Source organism: Bidens hawaiensis, unplaced genomic scaffold, assembly GCF_021521415.1.
Source record: "Bidens hawaiensis isolate Kalapana, Puna unplaced genomic scaffold, B.hawaiensis_p1.1 tig00000905_1, whole genome shotgun sequence".
In the NCBI taxonomy this organism is placed as follows: domain Eukaryota; kingdom Viridiplantae; phylum Streptophyta; class Magnoliopsida; order Asterales; family Asteraceae; genus Bidens; species Bidens hawaiensis.
Genome location: NW_027491053.1, coordinates 2227056 through 2252673, shown reverse-complemented (window position 1 = coordinate 2252673; position 25618 = coordinate 2227056). Strand labels below are relative to the sequence as shown.

At 37.0% G+C, this 25618-nt stretch overlaps 1 protein-coding gene across 1 annotated transcript; it reads right to left on the bottom strand.

Moving 5' to 3' along the window:
• Positions 1–862: 862 nt before the first annotated feature.
• On the bottom strand, positions 863–22937 carry LOC143546682 (protein FAR1-RELATED SEQUENCE 5-like). The gene is made up of 3 exons (XM_077038299.1): positions 22856–22937; positions 10012–10706; positions 863–1114 (listed from the first exon to the last, which is right to left on the bottom strand). The coding sequence occupies exons 1-3, from the start codon at positions 22935–22937 to the stop codon at positions 863–865; spliced, it is 1029 nt and encodes a 342-aa protein (XP_076894414.1).
• Positions 22938–25618: the final 2681 nt, after the last annotated feature.

The window sequence follows — 25618 nt, the reverse complement described above, 5'->3', positions numbered from 1 at the left end:
CCTTATTCCTTATGCCAGTGGGGGCAGTAATTATGATAGTTTCTGGTATCTTGTATCCAATCAAGTCTTGAATTATCGAGGAGTTGCTGTTACAACATGGTTCTTTAGGAATTTTCTCCCAAATTGTATCCTTCAACTGTTGCAGTTGGTTGACCAAGAATTGTAGAAGTTCCGTGTTACCACGCGCACAATCGGCGCACTGATTGGATAAAGATAAGAACTGATGCCTTAGTTTTGATCTTTCGTCGTGAGGAACACCATATCTTGATTCAATTTTGAAAAGTGACGACGGTAAAACATCACTCCTCTAACGCATTGGGATGTATTTTTTAGGGATTTCGTCTACTATCTCAATTTGGAATACACAAAAAATGTGTCTACACAGGTAGCCAATGCGAGTGAAACTCATACAAGAACATGTAAATGTATTGTTGGTGGGATTTTGAGTCACCTGCAACATACAATAACAAAAGTGTTTAGCTTATTATGTGGATGCGCATACAAGTAAATAAGAATGTATGTTATTACGCGGTAAAAATTTAACCTTAAACTCACCGACGAAACCGTTTCTTTTGTCTTTGTGACTGATAAAGTGTATGCGTAGTCCGTCTTGTGACTCGATTCGATCACGTGCATAATGATAAAGGCCTTTGGAAAACTCTTTTTGGACCTCTTTAAAAATTTTTATTGTGTATACATAAGAAGCATGGCGTTCAATTGGCAAAGGGGTCTCCAGAGCTGGTGACTTTGTTGTAGTATCGTATTGCAAATCTTGTTGAACGTGTCGCTGAGCATTTAATGCCTTCACGAAGCAGTTCATGAATTGTACAAGGTTGTTGCCTGGGCTAGAATATACTTTGAACTATGAATTGGAACTCTCACATCTTGATGTAGTTTTCATCAAACAGCACATGGGCAACTCCCTAAAGTAAGCCGGGACCCATTGATGCCTGATTGCAAACATGTCTTGTAACAATTTATTGTCACCTAAGTTGAACTCTTCAATAAAATCATGCCACCTAGCTTCAAATGTTTCTGGTTTGATGAATACGGTCCACACAAGTTTGTTGACACGACACCTGATTTCTTCATTAAGCTTCAGCTCGCCCTTAAGCTGAAAATGAAAAAAAAAACCATTAAGTTTTAGAATAAGTAAGAAGTTAAGGGTCAGTGTTTTGAACTGAGATATAATGTTGAGTCTGATAGATGGAAAACGGGATAATTGTGTAGACATGGGCTTGTAGTGCGCATATTAGAAAACAAAGACGGCGACAACATACAAACACATAGAATCCTGCAACTGATGTGTATTATAATGATAGTGAGATGCATACCTTTACAGGAATTTTGTTAGTTACGTGCCACATACATAGTCTATGTGTTGATTCGGTCCAAACGCTTAACACGGCTTCCTTCATTGCCGGATCTTGATCGGTCAATACAAGGAGTGGCTGCTTGCGATGAGCTTGTAGGAATGCATTTAGTAACCACTGGTAAGATTCTGTTGTCTCGTTATGGATGAGGCCAGCACCAAATGTTATGCATTTCTTGTGGCAATCGACGCTCGTGAAGGGAACAAATATCATGGAATGGATGTAGAAAGGATTAGTATTTTAAACCACTATAAACACATAAACAATAAAAGCTGTCTAGATACATAAAAACATAATCATGACCTGTTTGTTGAATATGTGGCGTCAAAGGCTACTGTTGGGTTTTATACAAGTTTATCAAAGTCAAGTTAACCATATTTAACTAGAAAACGCAACGGAAGCTTAGATTTTAAATCTAGTTATGAACATACCATTATGTTAAAATCAAAACCCAATGAACAAGGATCAAAATTACAAGAACAATATGCTCACAAAATGTAAATGTACCTTCTTCTACCTTTAGAAGAATAAGTAAGATATTGAAGATGATGGTGGATGAATGGCAAGCCTCCAAAGAAGAAGACCTCAAGATAGTGATACCCCAAGCTATTTGTGACAACACCAACTTGATTGCTAGGATTTATGAACACTTAAACAAGCTCACCAAGCTCTCCCAAAATCCCCAAATGAGCCGTGGGGTGTATAGAGAGAAAAGAGTTTGAAAAATTCAAAAGTTTACTTGAGAATCCAAGAAGGGGACAAGACTCAAATGCATGTAATTTGAATGGAGATATAAAGGGATGGTCAACACAAAAGGACAAAACATTTGGTTGGACCAAAACCTCCACCCACATGGGGTGGCCGGTTTTTTTTTTTTTTTTTTTTTTTTTTTTTTTATTTATTTTACTTTTGTTTTAACCATTAAAACATCTCCAATTTATTTTATAAAACTCATTTCATAAAATGCACATACATTTATATAATTATTTAACCAATTAAATAATTAATTTATATAAACAAATTATCCACATAATTTATTTAAATCCTCAAGTTTGTTTGTTTAGAAAACCAATTTTCTAAACAAGTAGTGTTCGGTATTCGTTTAAATGATCAAATCACTAAAAGAATACATTTGGTGTCGTCTAGCTTGTTATTGGGTATGACCCGACTTGGATCAAACACAGTTAGCCACATTAGTATAAGTATGTGTCTCGGGCATACGTAATTCCAACAATCTCCCACTTGCACGAGATACATAGAAAATTAATGCAAGTGGTGAATACCGCCTAACAACAGTTCACCACCCCTAATGTGTTTGACGAAGTGCCATTCAATAACATCATCCCTTCAAGTTCCTTACTTGATATGATTTAGGTGAATCTATCATTATATCCCTTTGTTACTAGATGTCATGTTGGATCTAAGAGACATAGGCGATCATTCTCTTTACAATTCAACTTTATCAGGCCTTAGACATCTAAACTCTCAACACATAAGAGGAACAAATTCCTTCTTGACTGTATACGCCTCTCACTATCACTTTTATACTCCACCTGAGCTCATCCTTATGTACCATCTTTTACGAATAGCGAAGGGGAGAGTCAAAGTGTAATACTTGGTGAAAATCAAGACCCAATATACATCTCAGGTCTAAGGATAATATGAAATTCTCCTTTACTCAAGATTACTAATGATCAAGTCAATCGACTCCATGTAGTAATATTGAGAGCGGGTCAGTCCAATATTTGTATCCCACAAATATCTATGAACTTTGGCAGCAAACCTATGCTCCATATTCATTTCTTATGAATATCCACCAAACCTAGTTCATAATAGTCTTGCTTCATATTTGTTCCCACAAATGTGATCGACTACGGACTTTTAGAATAAGATAACTTATTCATGGATTAAACATGCAAAATTAGAATTTAACTCAAGATTCCATAATCATATAAAAGAGTTAAATTACAAAAGTCTTTTAAACTTTAATACAAAATAGATCAAATCCAATTACTAGAATATCGAAGTCCTAAGCCACTCGCATGACGCTCATGTTTAGGTCTTTCTAGGAGCTTCGTGAATGGATCCGCAAGATTTTGATCAGTTCCAACTTTGCGAATACATATCTTTCCCTTTTCAACTTCATCCCTTATGTAGTTGAATCTCCGCTCTATGTGCCTTGTCTTTTGGTGCGAACGAGGTTCCTTGATTTGTGCAATCGCACCCTCGTTGTCACAAAAGATTTCTAGGGGGTCTTGAATGGAAGAGACCACCCCTAGATCAGTAATGAATTTCTTCAACCATGCAGCTTCCTGAGCTGCCAATGAAGCGGCGATGTATTCTGATTCTGTAGTGGACAATGCTACCACTTCCTGTTTTGAGCTCTTCCAAGAGACAGCTCCTCCATTAAGTGTGAACACATACCCAGACTGTGATCGAGAATCATCTCGATCAGTTTGGAAGCTCGCATCCGTGTAACCTTTTATAGCGAGTTCCTCCTCACCAGATCCATATATCAGAAACATATCCTTAGTTCTCCTAAGGTATTTCAATATGCTCTTAACAGCCATCCAATGACTGTTTCCTGGATTCTGTTGGTATCTGCTTGTCATGCTCAAAGCGCATGACACATCCGGTCTAGTACATATCATCGCATACATGATGGATCCTATAGCAGAAGCATATGGGATTTGTTTCATCATCTCTTGCTCACCCTTTGAGCTTGGACATTGATCTGAACTCAATATGGTCCCTCTTTGAATAGGTACAAAACCTTTCTTGGAGTTTTCCATCTTGAACCTTTTCAAGATCTTATCAATGTATGTACTTTGGTTCAAACCTATCAAGCGCCTTGACCTATCCCTATAGATCTTTAATCCCAAAATATAGGCAGCTTCACCAAGATCCTTGATGGAAAATCTACTTCCAAGCCAAGCCTTAACGCTTTCCATGGTTGGAATGTCATTTCCAAATAGTAGAATGTCATCGACATACAATACTAAGAAGGTAATTATACTCCCACTAGCCTTTTTATACACACAAGCCTCATCAGCGTTCTTGATGAATCCAAAATTTTTGATTTCTTCATCAAAACGATGATTCCAAGTTCTAGATGCTTGTTTCAATCCATAGATTGATTTCTTTAACTTGCATACTTTATTAGGATGTTTTGGATCGACAAAACCTTCAGGCTGAACCATATAGACATCTTCCTCAAGATATCCATTTAGGAAAGCGGTCTTGACATCCATTTGCCAAATTTCATAATCATAATGTGCAGCTATGGCAAATAATATCCTAATAGACTTTAGCATTGCCACAGGCGAAAAAGTTTCATCATAATCAACCCCTTGAGTTTGAGTGAAACCTTTAGCTACAAGTCTTGCTTTATAAGTATCCAAGTTTCCATGCATATCAGTTTTCTTTTTGAAAACCCACTTACTTCCAACAGCTTTGGAGTTGAGTGGTGGTTCAACCAATTCCCAAACTTGGTTGTCATACATGGATTGCATCTCAACGTTCATGGCTTCAAGCCATTTGTCACAATCATTCTTGGACATTGCATCACGGTATGTGGTCGGTTCATCCGAATCTACCACGTAGCAACCTTCTACAAAAAATCCATATCTTTCGGGTGGATTGCTAACTCTACCAGATCTGCGAACGTTTTGTGTGTTTTGATCAACCACTTGATCACTTTCAACAACCTCTTGTTGAGTGCTAGTATCAACCAATTGTGTATCATCTTGTGATTCTTGATCCTCATCAAATTTCACTGTTCTACTATTAGTTCCTTCCTCAAGGAACTTAGTTTCCAAGAACTTACCCTTTCGAGCAATAATAACATTTTGCTCACTAGGATCGTAAAAGTAATATCCTATATCATCTTTAGGGTAACCAATAAAGATACACTTAGTGGATCGGACTTCTAATTTGTTTGGGGTGTATTGCTTTACATAAGCTTCACAACCCCAAACTCTTAAGAATGATAGCGATGGAGCCTTTCCATGCCATACTTCAAAAGGTGTCTTCTCCACTTTCTTGGTTGGAGCCATATTCAATATGCGAACAGCGGAAAGTAAAGCATAGCCCCAAAATGATAGAGGTAAAGTGCTTCTAGCCATCATCGATCGAACCATATCTAATAGGGTACGATTTCTCCTTTCAGACACACCATTATGTTGTGGTGTTCCAGGTGGAGTAAGTTGTGAAATAATTCCACAACTCTTAAGATGATCTTGAAAAACACCACTTAGGTATTCACCTCCTCTATCACTACGAAGTACTTTGATTGTGGTCTTGAGTTGTCTTTCTACTTCAGTTTTGAAGTCTTTGAACATTTCAAAAGCTTCATCTTTGTGTTTCATTAAGTACACATAACCATATCGACTATAATCGTCAATAAAGGTAATGAAGTATCTTTCACCATTCCTAGTCATTGGTCTAAAAGGACCACATACATCCGAATGTATGATACCCAATAATTCTTTTGACCTTTCAAAAGTTTTATTAAAGGGTTGCTTTGTCATTTTGCCTTGTAAACAAGATTCACATACATCAAATGAATCAAACTCATTGGTTTCTAGAATACCACTCTTGCGAAGAGTTTGCATGCGATTCTTGCTTATATGTCCAAGGCGACAATGCCAAAGATAGGAATCACCCAAGTCCTTCTTGAGTTTCTTGGTGTTGACATTGTACATTGAACTACTATGTGACATACCACTTTGATCTATTTCATATATACCATTCATGGGTATAGCTTTAAAATAAAACATGCCATTCATCAAAACATGAATATCACAATTTATAAATTTAAGATCAAAGCCACATTGTTTTAAAAGAGACACGGAAATAATGTTTCTCCTTAACTTAGGAGCATACAAAACATTCTTCAAAATTACTTCCAAACCACTTGGAAGCTTTAACAAGTAGTCTCCTTGGGCTTGGACTTCAACTCTTGCTCCATTGCCCATAAAGAGACTAATGTCCCCTTTGTTGAGTTGTTTACTTCTTTTGAACCCCTGCAACAAATTGCAAATGTGAGTTCCACATCCGGTATCAAGTACCCATGTATTTGAAGAAATAACATTTAGTTCAATATGTATAGTAAAGATAATACCTGAGGTATGCCCCGCATCCCTCTTATCTTTTAACGCATTGAGATAGGTCGGACAATTCCTTTTCCAATGACCTATCTCTCCACACTCAAAGCATGGATCTTGCGCCGCAACCTTTTGCTTCTTTTCCTTCGGTTTGATGGGCGTGATGGCTTTCCTCTTTCCCTTTCCTTGGACGTGGCCCTTGCCCTTAGCAACACTTGCTTTGGGGTTGGAGTTATGTCCCCTTTTCCCTTCATTGATTGTTAGAACGGGTAAAACCCTTTTACCCATTCCCGCTTCGGCCGTTCTTAGCATTGCGTGAAGCTCACCAATGCTTTTGTCCCATCCATTCATGTTATAATTCATGACAAAAGTTTCAAACCTTTTGGTTAATGAGTTGAGGATCAAATCCGTAGCCAACTCATTAGATACGGGACAATTCAACCTACGAAGCTTTTCAATGTAGCTTTTCATTTTTAGGACATAAGATGAGACGCTTTGGGTTTCCTCCATACGACATGCATGAAACGCTCGAACCGTTTCGAAACGTTCCGCTCTAGCTTGTTGAAGGAACATTTCCTTCAATTGAGTTATCATGTCGTATGCCCCATGATGCTCGAAATCCTTTTGGATTTCGGGAATCATAGTCCCTAACATGAGGCAAGAGGCTTGCACCGAATCTTTGGTGTACTTGACCCAATCGTTATAAGCCTCCTCATCTTCCACGTTAGGCTCGTCGGGAATGGGATCGTCTAAGACATATGATATCTCTTCTTGTTTGAGAACTATTCTTAAGTTGCGATACCAATCCATAAAGTTATTATGGTTTAGACGATCCTTTTCAAGGATGGTTCTTAAGGATAGGTTACGGGTGTTATGGGTAGAGGTGTTTGCATTGTTAGCGGCCATCTACAAAATTTAACAAAGTTTTATTTTAGTATTATAAACAATTTAATTATTAATACCCTTTTATTCCAAATTTTAAAATAATAATTAAATTCTAGAATCCAACGATAAATCAAATTTCGGTTAGGTGACCTTTATCCCGTTATTTGATTTAACAAGGTAGTCAACCTTGACAATTGCAACCCTTTGCAACTTCTAGAGGTATGGGACCATTCGAAATCCTTATTTCGTGTTGGCATGTTTATCCCATCAACACCATTGGACCCCATGCTTAGGTGACCTTTATCACATGGTTTCCAATTCAAGTCGTCCTACTTGTATAAACATGTAAGATTAACATACAAGTGGTTAGGTGACCTTTATCCCACAAATATGTTAATATTACCTTAAGTATATTAGTTTGCTCTAAAATGGTTAGGTGACCTTTATCCCATTTAAAGTTTCCTAATACGTTAAGTGTCTTACAAAAGGATGGTGTTAGACTTGTTTCCTTGGTAATTATGAAAAAGGGATTTTTAAGTTTTCCAATATTCTAGTATGAAAAACATTATGCCATATCCTAACATGCATTTAGAAATATGGCGATTTTGAAAACCAATTTTCAAGGTTCTAGTTATAATAAAACCAATTTTATTATATGTGAGTAATCGCTTAGTTTTAATAAACCCATTTAATTAAACTAATTGACGCGATATTACCAAATATATATTAGAACCCGTTTTATGCTTGTTGTCGTTCCTATGTGACGGTTTGGATATCCTAATATCTATCAACCACACATTACATAAAGTAAAACAAACAACCAAGCATACACATGCAAAATATAGTCATAACCGAGAACCGCTAAGTTTGACCATACTTGTTAGCCGAAACAAGTATAGGTCATAGGTCACACCTAAGGGACAAAACATGACACAAGGATGGAATGTTGACTCCCACTTGATCTTGCATCCAAATGCTTCAAGTATCCTCTCCAAGTTGTTGTGTTCTTGTTGGGCTTGTTAATGGGCTCCAAACTTCCAAAAGTCTTCTTGGGCCCAAGAGTGAAATTTATGGGCCTAATGGGCTTGAATCCCATGATGGGCCGGTGAGGCCCAATAAGCCCAAAATTTTCGGCCCAAGGCCCAAATCCACCAAAACTTGCATCTTCAAAATTTTTTTTTTTTTTACAAAGTGTATCCTAATACATATTTTTCTAAAAAAGGAAAATGCAATTAATCTATTTATTACAAACCAATTTATGAATAAATAAATTACACAAGCCTAAGATTATGAATTATTACAACCATATTGAATAATAAACATAATCAACATACACAAACAACACATCCAAGGTCTAGGTTTCGGTTATGACACATCCAAACATACCAAATGTTCTAAGCATGCAACCTAAGCAACCAATGCCCAAAACCACCAAATAAAATCGGCCCCCCCCCCCCAAGAGGCTACGGCCCAAATTATTTTATATATATTTTTTTTTATATTTTCAACATCCAAATGTTAATAATGGTTTCCTAAGATCTTTGCATGCATGTCAAGATCTTACAAAACCATGGGGTAAAATCCACCAAAAATTCGGACCCCTTTTTCACCCATGAAAAACCCGAAATCTATGAACATGCAAGGAGCATAAGTCCTTGTAACCGGCTCTTGATGCCATTGTTGGGTTTTATACAAGTTTATCAAAGTCAAGTTAACCATATTTAACTAGAAAACGCAACGGAAGCTTAGATTTTAAATCTAGTTATGAACATACCATTATGTTAAAATCAAAACCCAATGAACAAGGATCAAAATTACAAGAACAATATGCTCACAAAATGTAAATGTACCTTCTTCTACCTTTAGAAGAATAAGTAAGATATTGAAGATGATGGTGGATGAATGGCAAGCCTCCAAAGAAGAAGACCTCAAGATAGTGATACCCCAAGCTATTTGTGACAACACCAACTTGATTGCTAGGATTTATGAACACTTAAACAAGCTCACCAAGCTCTCCCAAAATCCCCAAATGAGCCGTGGGGTGTATAGAGAGAAAAGAGTTTGAAAAATTCAAAAGTTTACTTGAGAATCCAAGAAGGGGACAAGACTCAAATGCATGTAATTTGAATGGAGATATAAAGGGATGGTCAACACAAAAGGACAAAACATTTGGTTGGACCAAAACCTCCACCCACATGGGGTGGCCGGTTTTTTTTTTTTTTTTTTTTTTTTTTTTTTTTATTTATTTTACTTTTGTTTTAACCATTAAAACATCTCCAATTTATTTTATAAAACTCATTTCATAAAATGCACATACATTTATATAATTATTTAACCAATTAAATAATTAATTTATATAAACAAATTATCCACATAATTTATTTAAATCCTCAAGTTTGTTTGTTTAGAAAACCAATTTTCTAAACAAGTAGTGTTCGGTATTCGTTTAAATGATCAAATCACTAAAAGAATACATTTGGTGTCGTCTAGCTTGTTATTGGGTATGACCCGACTTGGATCAAACACAGTTAGCCACATTAGTATAAGTATGTGTCTCGGGCATACGTAATTCCAACAGCTACGACTTCACCAAACATAGTGTAGTTTGATCTAGATATATCGTCGGACCAAAAAAGTGACCTAAGTACACCGTCCACTGCTTTGTACTGAAAAAAATTGTCCAAATGACGCATGTTGTGACTAAGCTTATCTACAACCATTTGAGCATCCGCATCACCAATTACAGATCTGACGTTTTGAACATGGTTCTTGAAATCATTCTTTGACCCTGTAACCAGGTGTTGACCACCCTTCAAGGATGACTGCACACGGTGAGCAATTGTGGGACCAAAACCCATAGTTTGAAGACCATGAATAAACTCCTTGTCTGAAAATTGTAATTGTCGTCTTCCACTTGTAAGGTCCACATTGTAATCACTAACAAGTCCATGATTGTGTGCTTCTACAAAATGATATATCTCAAACCCTTGGCCACTTGGTGGTAGTATAAGTCTGATACACACCTTGCAACCTGTAACCTTTATATTTATGTTGCGTCGTTTGGTAGAAGAGGATGATGCATCCATGGTATCAACATCTTTGCAACGTGGGCTACCAGATTTGCTGCAAACCATATACCTATGAGATATGACACCTTTGGTCCATATAATGGTTGACTTCCTTACATCAAAACCAGCTTTGTCTGCATACGCCTTATACATAGCAACAGCGTCTTCCCATGTTTGAAAATGCAGCCCAATAGAAGGTCTTTGATTTGATGGAACATTTGAAATCCAAAATTTAATCCCATCAGACGAGTGTTCGCAGTTTGGTTGCTCAGTTTCTGCATATAATATGAATTAAAAAACCGAACTCAAAACTAGTAATTGGTTAACAATAAGATGCTGCTAACGAAAATACATGAAAGTACTTAACAAGAGTTTATAACTTATGTTCATGATTAACAGCATGTGGAACACTTGACCGTCCGAATAACGTCTCATTAATTTCTAGAATAACGGTAAGAATCTCGAGAACATTGCTGCTTTCGTGAAAATTGGTTTGTATATCGGGAACATGACTAAGTACTGTTCAACAAAAGTAAACACCAAAAAGGAGTAAATATTAAATAAGTGAAGTTATAGTGGATATAATACAACATGTTTTTACAGATATAATACTGACGAAAGCAAAATAAAATAAACAAATACTAGCCTACATAGATGAATACATACAAAACACGGCACGTATATACAAACGAACGATCATACATACATACATATATGGATGCATCATACATACAAAGGTATGAAGCGACGTATATGCAAATAAGAACCATATGAATGATTCAATCGAACCAGAATATCGCCACGATATAAGAAACTAACATAAGAGGGACTGATTATGTTAAATGTAAACAATATTTATAATTTCAACAGACTATAAAACTTACTATCATAATGATTAGTCGGAATGCTGCTTGAGTGGTCAGTATGTGTAGGTGATTTTTTTCCATTGCAATTATTAAGATATCAAATTGGCTGAAATAATATTAGTTGAACATTCAAATTACATGCAAATTATACAATTATAAAAAAGAACTGTATTGTGAAAGATAGAGCAAACAATGTAAATGTGAGGCTGATAAATGAAGGAAAATCAACAGCTCTTATAATGAAACTGAGCCATTTATGGCCGTATCTTCAGTTAAAAATACAAAAGTTAATGAATTAGATAGTAAATAAAAAACACAGAACATAAAAAACATACTGATATACACACCAATTGAAACACAAATTAACCCTAAAATTAAATAGCAAATCAGGCTGTGGATTAGATTAAAATCATTACATCAAATCTGCATTAACTACATGAATAACATCCAATTCCATTAATGATTCCTAATTGTTATAAGATACGTTTTGGCAGATAACGGGGACACGACATATTGTTTAGCTTGAAATTTGGTATAAATAACTTGAATCAAACATTGAGTTGCCGATATTGATGATATATATATATATATACTCACGATTCCATGAGAACCATCTCCGACATACTTGATTGCAGATTGATTAGGGCAGACTAATCTTTTGCATAACCGACGATCGTTGAATATCAACACCAAAATTGGCTTCATGATTCACAAAAAATTTCAGCGAAAGGTTTAAAATTTGATTAGTATGTAAGCCGAATACTGGGATTGTGAAAAAAAGTAGATTCGATAGCGGGTAACGAATTGAAGATGAAACTGTTGGCATAATATTAGAAATTACTAAAATTATTAACATACTAGATTACCACCCTTTTATAAAATTAAAGAAAAATAATAATGAAAAAATATGATTGGTTGATATTACTTCTCGCTGTAAGAATCCATCTGAAATGAACCAATACCTATATATATATATATATATAGGGAGAGGATCAAGAGAAAACTCATCTTTAGAGAGAAAACTAAAAAACTCCTAAAAACTTCTAAAGAACAATTTTTAATTAAAAATAAAAAAATATTTTCAAAATTCCGTTTTAGCCATTATTCTTATATTTCTCTCGAAAAATTTTAAAAAAATATAAAAAATCAAAAAAACCCGTTGTAATGCACATACGTATTACTGTGCGATACCGATGTATTACACATATGTATTACTATGTATTTTTGAGTTTAATAGTGTTTTATTACATATATTCAATATTTGTGTATTGTATATGTGTAGTAGTGTTGTATTATATGAAAAAAAATAATAATAAAATAAAAGTCGATGTGGTGCACATGTGCGTTAATGTTGTATTACACATACGTACTAATGTGTATTCGATGTGTGTATTAGTCTTATATTGCATATATACAATAGTGTGTATCAAATATGTGCAATAGTGTTGTATTCTATGCAATACAAACACTTTTGTATATATGCAATGCACAATATTACACATGCGCACTATACCGACGAGGTTACCGATAAGTTTTGTTTTTTTTGTTTTTTTTTTCTTTTTTTGAACCAATAACAACATATAAGAACAATGAAAAAAAAAAGAAACTTCAAAAATTTTTTTTTTAAAAAGTTAAAAATAGTTTTTTAGAAGTTTTTAGGAGTTTTTAAGTTTTCTCTTTAAGAGGAGTTTTCACTAGAACTCATCCATATATATATATATATATATATATATATATATATATATAGACTTTAAACCATAGTGAGGCGGGTTTCGAAGCCCCGTGACCGTGACATAGCAATGACGTGGCACGGTGGAGGGGTTTCGATGCCCCCCATCATAGCAGATAGCCTTAAAGGGTGTATACCATAAGAAAATTCTAACATATTATTTTTATTTTTCTTAGTAAAATCCGTTAACACTTTTTCACATAAAATAAACCAACATATTTATGTTTTCGAAGCCCCGTGACCGTGACATAGCAATGACGTGGCACGGTGGAGGGGTTTCGATGCCCCCCATCATAGCAGATAGCCTTAAAGGGTGTATACCATAAGAAAATTCTAACATATTATTTTTATTTTTCTTAGTAAAATCCGTTAACACTTTTTCACATAAAATAAACCAACATATTTATGTTTTTTTTTCCTCTTAAGTGGCTTACCATTAGCATGCGCATTAAGAACCAATAAACTTTTATTATAAAAGTTCATTACCAAATAAATATGAAACAAATCTCTTAATTTGTTAGATGAAATAATAAAAACATTATTATACTACATACTATGGAAAGGTTTGGTGCCGCAAGAACCCTGTTGAGCTACTTGACGGCATCTATTAGTGTAAGTTTTTTTTTCCGTAACGAACTTAATGAAATCAATCGAATGATAATTTATTTATTTTTTTGTTTTTTAATTTCGGTATCATAATGAGTGTGACGGAAACCGACCGAATTTGCTAAACTCATCGCATTTTCTTTTAGTTCTAATGACGTAACGAATGTAACAAAACGACCGAATACGTTTTTTTTTCTTATTTCCAGTATCGTAATGAGTGTGAAGGAAACTAACCGAATTTGCCTAAACTTACTGCTTCAACACCCCGGATCGACAACGGTTGGGTTTTACCAATGCTCGAGTTTGACCGAGCGACGCTATTGATGATTGGTCCACCTCAATTTTTATATTTATCTATGATTTAGATTGAAACGAGCCAAGCTTGAGACATAGAAAAACAGTTCGAAACAAGCCGTGCTCAAGCCCTCGTAAGTCAAAAAAGCCGAGCACAATTCTAGTCGAGCTTGGGGACGTTTTTACCATACCCCTATAATAAGTAAAAGGAAAAAAAGGCACAAATTTATGTATATTCAACATCTAGATTAACTTTAATATACAATATACAATATAATGGACTTTTACGGAAATAAACAAACAATATGTTGGTTTGCATGAGTAGAAATTCATTAAAGAGACTTTTACAAGAAAAACGAATTTTATGTTTCTTTTTATGTATTTTGCCTTATATTAAGTGGGTGTTTCCAATTTCTTATTAAACTTCTTATAATTTTTCAATAAGTTAATAAGTTCTATAAATAGGTTAAAATTCGCAATCCAAAACACCCCCTAATAAATCAGACTAAAATAATATTGTAGAGTAACTAGTGTTAAGGATCCCGCATTACAATAGATGCATATAACCAAGAAAAACACTAAAACGTTTTATTGAATCGGGGTTGGCGATTTGTTGTCATATAAACTTTTTTTTTCTTCGATTATGGTATAATGATAATTCAAATCCTAATTGTTTTCTACATCAAAGTTATATCCTTATCGTTTTATTCCCAAATCCTAGTTGTTTCTTACATTAAAGTTTTATGAAGGTAAAATTACTTTAAATAGTAAATAGTGAATATTTAAAACCCGGTATTTATGTTAAATGGTTAATATATCTATTATTACATTTTTCCACCTAAAATATGTACATAAGAATTTAATAATTTTTTTGTATTGTTATTTTCTACCTTGAGTAGTGTACGGATTCTAAACCAGTAAGTAAATAAATAAATACCTAACACATTTTTTTTATAACTTTAGATTTTAAAGAATAAAAAGATAATCATCCATAACCAAAATTACCGTACATAACTTTAATTAGATTTGCATGAATAGTACTTTATCTGATTGGTTCACATTAAGGATGAGCATTTGGTATTTGGTACCGGTATTAAAATTGGTACCGATTTGGAACCGTCGGTACCGATCGGTACCAAAGTTTTGAGTTTCGGGATCGGTACGGTACGTACCGGTACCGGGTACCGGTATTTCCCAAACTTTTGCCTTCAATACCGGTACCGGACCGAATATTTCAGTACCGGTACCGGTACCGGTACCAAGATTTGACGATTTTCGGGATCAGTATTTTCGGTACCGGTACGGTACCGAGCTCATCCCTAGTTCACATGGCCACTTGTTTGGCATAGCCGTGCACCCTCTTGGACATCCCCATGCCACTTCAAATTACCCGAGCTAAAGGGTGGATTTTTATAGAGATAGGGTAATAAAACGATCCATAAGTCCAAAAAGATATTCGCAGATCACCAATAACACCTACGGGTCATTAATAATGCCCGCAAGAGAGATCCGCGGACCACAAAAAGCCCCGCATGACGAAGAAACTATACAGAGTTCTTACTTGGCGTGGAAAAACATTTGTAACAATATAATTCTAGAAGATTGCTTAAACATTACCTGACAAGGACGTTTCCCCTTTATGAAGAATACAAGGGAGGACAGCCAATGAGAGGAGGACAGTTGGACACCTGGTAACTGTTAGGATTAAACACACACAGGAACTAAACACGCACGCGAAAGCAATAACGAACACGAGGATTTAACATGGTTCAGTCTAAACTGACCTACGTCTACGGGTGGCAACTAGGTATTCTTTATTGAGTGACCACGATTACAAGTACATATCAATCATATATATAGAGACTAGTCTAGGGTTTGCATTTTATTAAACAAGAAATTTAAATTGGGATGGGCTTGGGCCCGGCCGCTCGCGCCTGTCTCCTCTTTTAACTTCTAATAATAAACCGAGCCTTAATAAAAAGGTCTACGAACCCAACAATCTCCCACTCGGAGGCATTGAGTACTCTCGTCTGCACTCTTGGTCGTACTTCTGTAATATGAACCTTAAACTTCTTCTAGTTGCCACCGCCTTCTCATCAATGAACCTGAAGGCCCGTTGAAGCTCCCCAGAGCTCCAACACGTCAGTCACGACTAAAACTGCCCTGACCCATTCTCTGTCCCTACTGGCTCCCACTGTAACTAACTGCCAGACCCTGATATACCCCGAGAATAAACACTCCCCATATTCAGCAAGTAATTCATTGGAGAGACTTTTACAGCTGGAATACCGGTTTTCTTAGTCCACTGTCGACCTGAGACTGTAACTGAAACACGACCTGTGCTCCCACTATCACGATGTCCCCAAACTAATTTAACCTTCCTAGCTCGTTCATGCTGAATTTTCACTTTGGCTCTGGGTTTCTTACTTGCAAAACAAACCTTCTTTTGCCCACGAGATTTTGTGAACCGGATTTTGTCTTTTATCGGAACTAGATCAACTCCTTTCGATGATACGCCGACCATATATAACGATCCCCTTTTCTTGCCAAGAGCAACCACGAGATTCCCTTTGACTACTTTCCAATGCCCATTCCTGAACTTAACATCGTAACCTTGGTCATCCAACTGCCCGACTGAAATCAAACGTTTCTTCAAACTTGGAATAACCCTCACGTCTTTCAAAATCCAAGAAGTACCGGCTGAAGTTATCAAATCAACATCTCCCATACCCGTAACCTCTAGAATATCATCGTTCGCAAGTCAAACCTTTCCAAAATCCCCAAACTTAAGATTCTTCATCGTTTCACTAAAGTGAGTGGCATGAAACGATGCACCAGAATCCATCACCCAAGCATCAACGTTACTCTCAACACTACAAACCAAAGCCTCATCACTACTGACCCCGTCATCTGTGTCGTCTTCTGTAAAGTTCACCTCTTTCTTACCATTTGGAAACTGATTCCTGAAGTGTCATTTCTCTTTACAACCCCAGTATTCAATATCTTTACGAGTCTTAAAGTGACTCCTCTTCCTGCTCCCACTGCCTCGCTGTTTTCCCCTACCTCTACCTTCTGTGACTAACATATTGCCTAATGATTCACCTGAACTTCTGCGTCTTGAATCTTCTCCCAGAATCAGATCCCAAATCCCATCAAAGGTAATTTTTATAGGCGAACAACAAACCGTAGTCACTGTTTGTAACCAACTGTCGGGCAAAGAGGATAATATCAACAGGCCTTGAACTTCATCATCAAACTTAATATCAACTGACACTAAGCGGGACAAGATCGAATTAAGATTATTGATATGCGTTGTAACCGACCCACCCTCTTTCATTCTAGTTGTCACTAGCTCTCGGATAAGATAGACCTTATTCGTTGCCAAAGGCTTCTCATACATGTTGGATAGTGCCTCCATCATACCACGTGCTGTGGTTTCTTTCATGATGTTTGACGCCACATCTTCCGACAACGACAAAGTAATGCAAGCCCTAGTCGTCTTGTCTAACTTCTGCTAGTCTGCTTCTGACATCTTTTCTGGTTTTTCATCCTCAAGCACTACATCCAAATCTTTCTGACAAACTATCGCCTCAATCTGCATCTTCCACCAACCAAATTTCTGTCAATTAAATTTCTGTATCGAAACCTATCTGTCTTCTGGAATTACAATGACTAAAACGAAACCTGGATAAAAATAGAGACAGACACAACAATAGCATAGGACTAAACTTAACGACTGTTCTACTGAACTCTGTTAAAAATCAACCTATTTAAACCCAACGGAATAATGAAACGATAAAACCTGACAAACACAGTTGGCACTAGTTATCCGTTTCTTTAAACAATTTCTTCTGAATTGACAATGGTTCTTCAAATAATAGGATCTTGATTCAAACGTTCTTGGCTTGTACTTTGCTAAATTGAAATTGATTAAAGCCCATGAGATTTTCGGCCCACGCAAATTACCAAACCGGGCTTGTTGCCCATGTATTAATGGGCCAAATAAAAACTTGGATCTTGGGCTTCCTTCTTTAAGGCCCAAAATAAACAAATTGATTCTTGGTGAAAGCTTGCTCCTAGTCACAACTTGAAAGAAATAATATCCTACCTTGATTAGCGTGACCTAAAAAAAAGAAATAATGCAATTCCCTTTTGTCTCTAGTCAATCTCAAACAACAAAAACGATTGGACATTTTTCAGCAATAAACCGTGGTCGATTACTTTCAAACAGAATACAACAACTACAATCGTTGACGACGCAGAAACCAACCAGTGGTGACTGTGGACGCGAGCGAAACCCTAGCGGCGGTTAGCAGTCCAGTGGCGGAATCCTACCTCCGATTCTGATGTTGCGGCAACGATCAGAACTGGTTCAAAGTGTTCTTCGCGTGATCCCGAACCTAAGCTCTTGATACCACTTGTTAGGATTAAACACACACATGAACTGAACAAACACGCAAAAGCAATAACGAACACGAGGATTTAACGTGGTTCGGTCTAAACTGAACTACGTCCACGGGTGGCAACTAGGTATTCTTTATTGAGTGACCACGATTACAAGTACATATCAATCATATATATAGATACTAGTCTAGGGTTTGCATCTTATTCAACAAGAAATTCAAACTAGGCTGGGCTTGGGCCCGGCCGCCCGCGCCCGCCTCCTCTTTTAACTTCTAATAATAAACCGAGCCTTAATAAAAAAGCTTACGAACCTAACAGTAACAACCATGCACATGTCCAGATTGTCACATCCTATCAAGGCACGACACGTGTTCATTCAGGTAGAAAAGAATCTTCTAGATAGTGACAACTCAATCAATCACCATCCCCCGGCTATAAATACCTTCATCGTTATCATAAGGTATTTATTCACTCTTCACGTAATACATCAATCACTCTTGTACTTTCTCTCCTTACAAAAACGCACTTATTCTCACGTGGGAGGGCGGTTACGTGAAGACCCCCCTCTTTTCCTTCCCATAACGAGACTCACGGTGATTTGTTTTGCAGAAATTTATTTGAAGATATGATTCAGTCTGACCTTAGATTCACTTCGTAGTTCGTACTTGGTGAAAATACAGATCCGACCCCTGGATGAGATCCGTGTTTCTTCATTGGCGCCATCCGTAATTTGTGGCTAAAGTAGTTGGTTTTTCGTTTTTTTCAGTTAAGATGATTCAGATTAAGCAAATTCCGGTGGATACTCCGGTGGGAGTAAGGCAAACTGCTACTTCTTGTGGTCCTATTCAAGAAGACACTAGGCGAGTAACGACAAAATCTCGTCGGAACGCCTGTGCTTTGTATCTGGAAGACAGATATGGAGATTTTCCCAGACTTGGGGGTGATGAAATGCTTGTTCATCGACATTAACCTAGATCTGGGAAGGCAACACTGACTCCGAAACAATGGTTTCGTCAAGAGCAACAGCGATTAGGTCCTGGTGTGGATACTGCAAGTGTGGGCGCTAACGTATGAAGAGTCGCCACCTTCATCCTCTATCCCATCGACCATACGCCAAAGCCAATTAGGTCTTGGTATGGATACTGCGAACTAGTCGAGTGGTCATCGAAGGGATGGAAGTCATGACAGAGGTCGCCTGGTGGAGCGAAATATACCCCGTAGAATGTGTGTGATCAAAGTCATGCTTTGGGGGGGGGGGGGTACCATGATGCTACATATTGTGACGACCATGACGGTTATGCAAGTGACGAGAGTCGCACTCATGGAAGAGAAGAAACTAGTCGTGCGCGAATGATGGTTAAGCATACTGAATATTGCAGTGATGTAAAAGAAGATTTTACAAAGCCTTATCGCCTCGCGGTGTTTGCAGAAAAATCTAAGTTTATTCGGCGGATCGCTACCGTTCCCTTCCCACGAATCTAAAATTGTGATCACCTGAACTAAATAATATAATAAAAGATATATTTTTGTAGATTATTTGATGGCATGACTGATACTGCTTAAATTTCTTTAATTTTCTTTGTTTTTCTTCATATATCCATTTGTTTCTTCGTTTTAGGCTGCAATAAATCTAAAAATATAAAATAACATAATAAATAGCTATTTGAACTAAATAATATAATAAAAGATATATTTTTGTAGATTATTTGATGCTTACCAGATGTATATTTTTATATACATCGTATAACATGACTTTGAACCTTAAAAATGTTTTTCTTTTTAACAGAAAAGTTTCCCATTTACCTTGCGTTTACGAGGATTTGAACTCACAATCTCACTTGTATAAGAGAAGACACCATACCACTAGACCAATAGATCAATGATAATCACAAAAAAAAAGTAAAATTCTCAAAATAAATATTTATGAAAAGCAACTTTCAAGTTTTATTTATCATTTCCAAAGAATTCTAGAAATAGTTATTATAAACTAGTCGTGACGAGCAGATTATGTTAGAACACGAGTATTTTGAAGAGCCACTTAAAATATGCCACATGGCCATAAACTAACCATGACGAGCACGTTCAGTAATCATTTAGTCGCCACGGCTAAAGAAGTTGCATGCTTCGTAATCAACACCCACGTGTGCGATATAAATCGGTTAGTCATGACAAGTAGATTGCCACTTTTCGAGAGACGAGTAGCTTACTAATTTAACCATGACGAGTGATATATGGCTAAATATATATAAATCCCTTGTATATTTAATATAATATTAGATTAGTTTTCATTCGGTAGGTCTCGGGACTTGTTCGTGGTTAAAAAAGGCAAAAAACAAGCAAAAATGAGCTAAACAGGCGAACCGAACCATTCGGTAGGAAACGAACCGGACCGAACTAGGAGTGAACCGGACCGGCCTAGACCGGCTCCCCCTTTATTTGGCCGGAGCGCTGCGCGGTTGGGAGGCCAGTTCCCACCACGCGGCGTGGTGGGAGTTCTTCCTGAAGGTTCTACGTATTTTGGGCTTTGGGCTTTATATTTTCCTATTTAAAGACCCCTGAACTCAACCTTAAATATAACCTGAATACCCTAAACGGTGGGGACGATTTTGGGAGATCTAGAAGTGATCTTTTGGAGGTTTTGGAGGCTTGGAATCATACGGTGGCGAGCATATTGATCAAGAACGAAGACCACGGGTTTTATCGCCTTTAATCTTTCGTTTGTTTTATTTTTCACCATGAATTCTTTTATTATTGTTTTGTTTTATTTTATGATGCTAGGCTAAACATTATAGAATGTCTAGGCTTATGATGAACCTACTTTGACGTTGTGTTTTGATTTGGGATTTATTTATCGTTATGGTTTTATGATTTAGTAAAAGGTTTAATTATATTAAATTGATGCATATGGATATTTTGGATTGTTTGATTAATTTTTATTATTCTGTAGTTTCCTTGATTACTGTTTGTCATTATGATAGGTTGCTATTAGGTCATCTACTTTGTGTTTTTGACTATTTTATGATTGATTCGCGATTAGATCATAGGAATAATAATTATTAATTAAATAAACCTAAGTCAACTGCTAGCCTAAATCTGTAAAGTGCTAGGTTATTGATAGATCTTTATTATTTGATCTTGCTAGATTTAGTTCTTCGTAAGGAGTCCGTCTAGGTTTGATTATTTAATTATTGTTTATTAAATCAGTTAAATATATTAAACTGCCTTTGATTTCCGCGCTATAAGGTAGGATTTCGTATAAATGAACTAAGTTATAAATAATTAGGTGACCGTAAGGAAACTTGATTTTTAATATTGGTGTGCGTTAAAACTTATTAGAAACCCATATGTGTCTCTTGAAAAGGGTCAGGGGTCCTGTTTGGATTTTCTCTCAGGTGTCTATTTTACAATCCCAGTCCATAACTAAATACTTTCCCGATTAATTAACAACTGAAATTTAGGGGATTCTAGCCTCGGTAGTTATCTCATCATCATCTGAATTAAGTCCAAGTTCTAAGTTTAGTCGTCTTTAGTTTTCTTAATTAGTTTAAATTAGTTTATTAGTAAAACCCCCTTAAACAAATAATAAATAAATAGTCGTGTCTGTAGTTGAGTCTAATTCAGCTAGTTTACATAATTAAAAGAGTCTCGTGGGTTCGATATTCGGACTTACTTAGCTGTACTAGAGTCGATCGGTTCACCTGCCAGTTAGTAGTTTTAGTTTATTTAAGAGTTTAGAATTTATTACTTAGTGTCTAGATTAGCATAATTTTAGTTAATAAATTTATAACTACTTTTAGCACATCAAGTTTTTGGCGCTGTTGCCGAGGACTCTTGGCGATTGCATTATTAGCTTTGATTAGATTTACTTGCTACACACGTGCTACTTGTTTTGTTTTATCTTTGAGTCATAGGAGTCTAATTAATTTTAGTTTAATTTTAAGTCTAGTTTGTTTTATTTATACTTAGTTTTAGTTTAGTATTTAAATAGAGTCTATTGATTTGGTCTTGTGTGTTTTTCAGGTTTATGCCACATATTCGTTCGCGAGGACTACCTCCGTTAAAGTCAGAAGCTAGTTCGTCATCACCAATCATCATAGATTCTCCACCAAAGTCATCACCACACAGTTCACCTCCGTTGAGTCCCAGAACCAATCCCGATGTTCAAATGGCCGACAACTGAACCGTTTACCAACAAGCCTTCGTGGGTTTCAACGGAGATCACTCGCCCATCATCACCCCCGCAATCGATAACCCCAATTCCTGGCAGATTCCCTCTTATGTCATAGCCAATCTCACTTAGAGTAACTTATTCCATGGCCGTGAAGATGAAGACGCACCAGCGCACGTCAACCGTCTTACCCATGTGCTCAGAACATTCAACTTGCAAGGTGCTAATGAAGATGCCATTTTCCTCCGCTTATTCATGCTTTTATTTATGGGTCGTACCAGCACTCGGCTCGATTCGTAACCTGCTGGGGCATTCACTACTTGGGAGGCGCTGCGCACTGCATTCATAAAGAAATACTTTCCGCCTGCCAAAGCATCTCGTCTTCGTGATCAAATTCACTCTTTCCATATGGAGCCGGATGAGCCGTATTATCAAGCATGGGAGTGTTTCCAAAACTTACTGTCCCGTTGTTCACAGCATGATCTTACTCCTTGGGCCTTTGTTGAGAAGTTTAACAATGGGCTGACTTATGAGACTTAGGCTCGACTCGACACTGCTGCAGGTAATTTAATGGATAAGAAAAATGTATTTGAGTGTAATGAGTTATTTGAGAGTTTTTCCCAATCCGAGTGTGCTAAAAAGCCACGTAACGGGAACTCAAATCCCGTCACTAGTACACCCTCATCCGTCCAAGGTGTGCACCAGGTCAATCTGGATGCTAGTATGGCTGCTGCCTTAGAGAACCAAAACTGTGAGTTGTGTAGAGGGGGGCATGGGACTTTAGATTGTCCGTTGATAAGTCAGGAGCATGTAGAGTTCATAGGAGAGCAAAATAGGGTTCCTAATGCGTTTAATGGAAATAATAATTCGAAATGGAACAATTATAAAAGTAATAATTATAACTCTAATTGGCGTTCCTCCGGTTGTAACGTCCGTAAATTTCCGCCAGAAGGTTTAACCTTGTAGTGTTGTGTACACCTTTCGGGCTTGACCCAGCATTCTTCCGAGAGCTCCTTGCCACCCTCGTAAACGTATTTTAATTAACTTTTCTTAAAAGTTCAACCATTTGTAAAGTGGAGGGGCTAGGATGTATTATTGTTAATATATCATTTAAAAGAAAAAAAAAAAAAAAAGCTAAGCCCTAAGCCTAACCAAATTTCCGATCGGCGCCCCTATCCCCTCCCCCTTCTCGATTTTCGTGCAAGACCAGCTCATTTCCGGCCATCCAAACTTCAATTCCAGGTCGGTATTATACGTCTACAACTCTTTTTCACCTTAATTCATCCATATGGCGCGTTTATTCGTCAAAATTCAGTTGTTTTTAGGCTTGTCGGGTGGCTGTCAAATTGGGCAGTTTCGGGGCTGTTTCGGCTAAGGTTTTTGCACCACAAATTTCCTAGTTATATCACTTACAACATACTAAAATTTCATGGTCATAGGAATTGGTTAGATCGGCCAATTGTTAGTAGTTTGAAAACTAGGATTCGGGTGACTAGTTTGTGAGTTGTTGTGTTTAACGCATTGTTTGAGGGAATTGACAACCAATTCGAATGTTGTAGACTCGGAATTGTATGTTGGCTGTCAAAAAATGAATTTTTAAGTATTTGGGGTGAATTGGTTGTCGGTTACTTGGACGGGTCGGTACGCGCGCAAATTTGCGTTTATTGGTAATTTGTGCATCGTTCATGCAAATTACCGACCCATCCAACTCGTGTAGCGTCGTGTGGACTTGTTGGCTGTGATTTTACTAAATTTGGTCCACACGGGGTTGAGTCGGTATCTAAGTACATAAACAACCTGTTAACGCGCGTATTCGATAAAGTCAACAACTTTCAGTGGTAAATTGGGAACCCTTTGTCCCCGGGATTAACTAAGGGTGGTTTTGGTAAATACATGGCCTCGGGGGCTGATGTAATTGAATTTTGTAATGTCAAGGCTTTAGGTCAATCAAATCATGTTAGAACGTGTCGTAGGATAAACGAGTCGGTACGTTTAGCTAGTAATCTTTGTGTGCAATCCGACAGGCTTGTAAACTGTGGATTTGGCTTTGAGGTTCTCAAACCATTTGGTATTTGATTGGCTCGTTTCAGGTGAGTTCATGACGCCCCTTTTTAATCTTTTTACGTTTTGGGCTAGCATACACACCTTATTATGATTTTAACCAATTTTATTCGTTTAAACTATTCGGTTGGTATTGTATGATCTTGTTTGTGGTTGTGCCTTTATGAAGACGTGCAAATTATATTTTATGCCTTAGGATATTTTAGACTCGTTATTGGGTCATATATCCCTTAAGGTTATACATATTACTTGGGCTCAAAGCCTCGAGGTTGCTATTAGGCTTACTATTGAATGCCTAGGTTATCCATTATTTATGGATTGTATGTGGTGATATTGTTGGTTGTATGTTCGAATTAGATGTTTGTATGTGTGTATGTGAATGTGTATGTGTTGGTAAACTGTGACCGGGTCAAATATATTACTCGGGGAAGACCCGGGGTGAGGAGGCCCGTGTTGCTTGTTATGACGTGGCTGGGTCAAATATATTACTTGGGGAAGACCCGGGGTGAGGAGGCCCGCCGTTCTGAAAACCGTGGTCGGGTCATATATATTACTTGGGGAAGACCCGGGGTGAGGAGGCTCGTGTTGCGTGAATTGTTTTATTTAAACTGTAACCGAGTCAAATATATTACTTGGGGATGACCCGGGGTGAGGAGGCTCGTGTTACATGATTTTAATGGTATATTAAACCGCGACCGAGTCAAATATATTGCTTGGGGATGACCCGGGTGAGGAGGCTCGTGTTGCGTGAATTGTTTTATTTAAACTGTAACCGAGTCAAATATATTACTTGGAGATGACCCGGGGTGAGGAGGCTCGTGTTACATGATTTTAATGGTTTTGTTAAACCGCGGCTGGGTCAAATATATTACTCGGGGAAGACCCGGGGTGAGGAGTCCCGTGCTGCGTGAAAAGATGTTTAATGTTTTATTTACTTATGATTTGAATAAGAAAAGCTATTTATGATTTTATGGACTTATGTTTTGACCAAGGAAAATTATTTAAATAATTACTCATAATTTTCCCCTACATTTCTTACTCATGGAATTTAAATTGTTC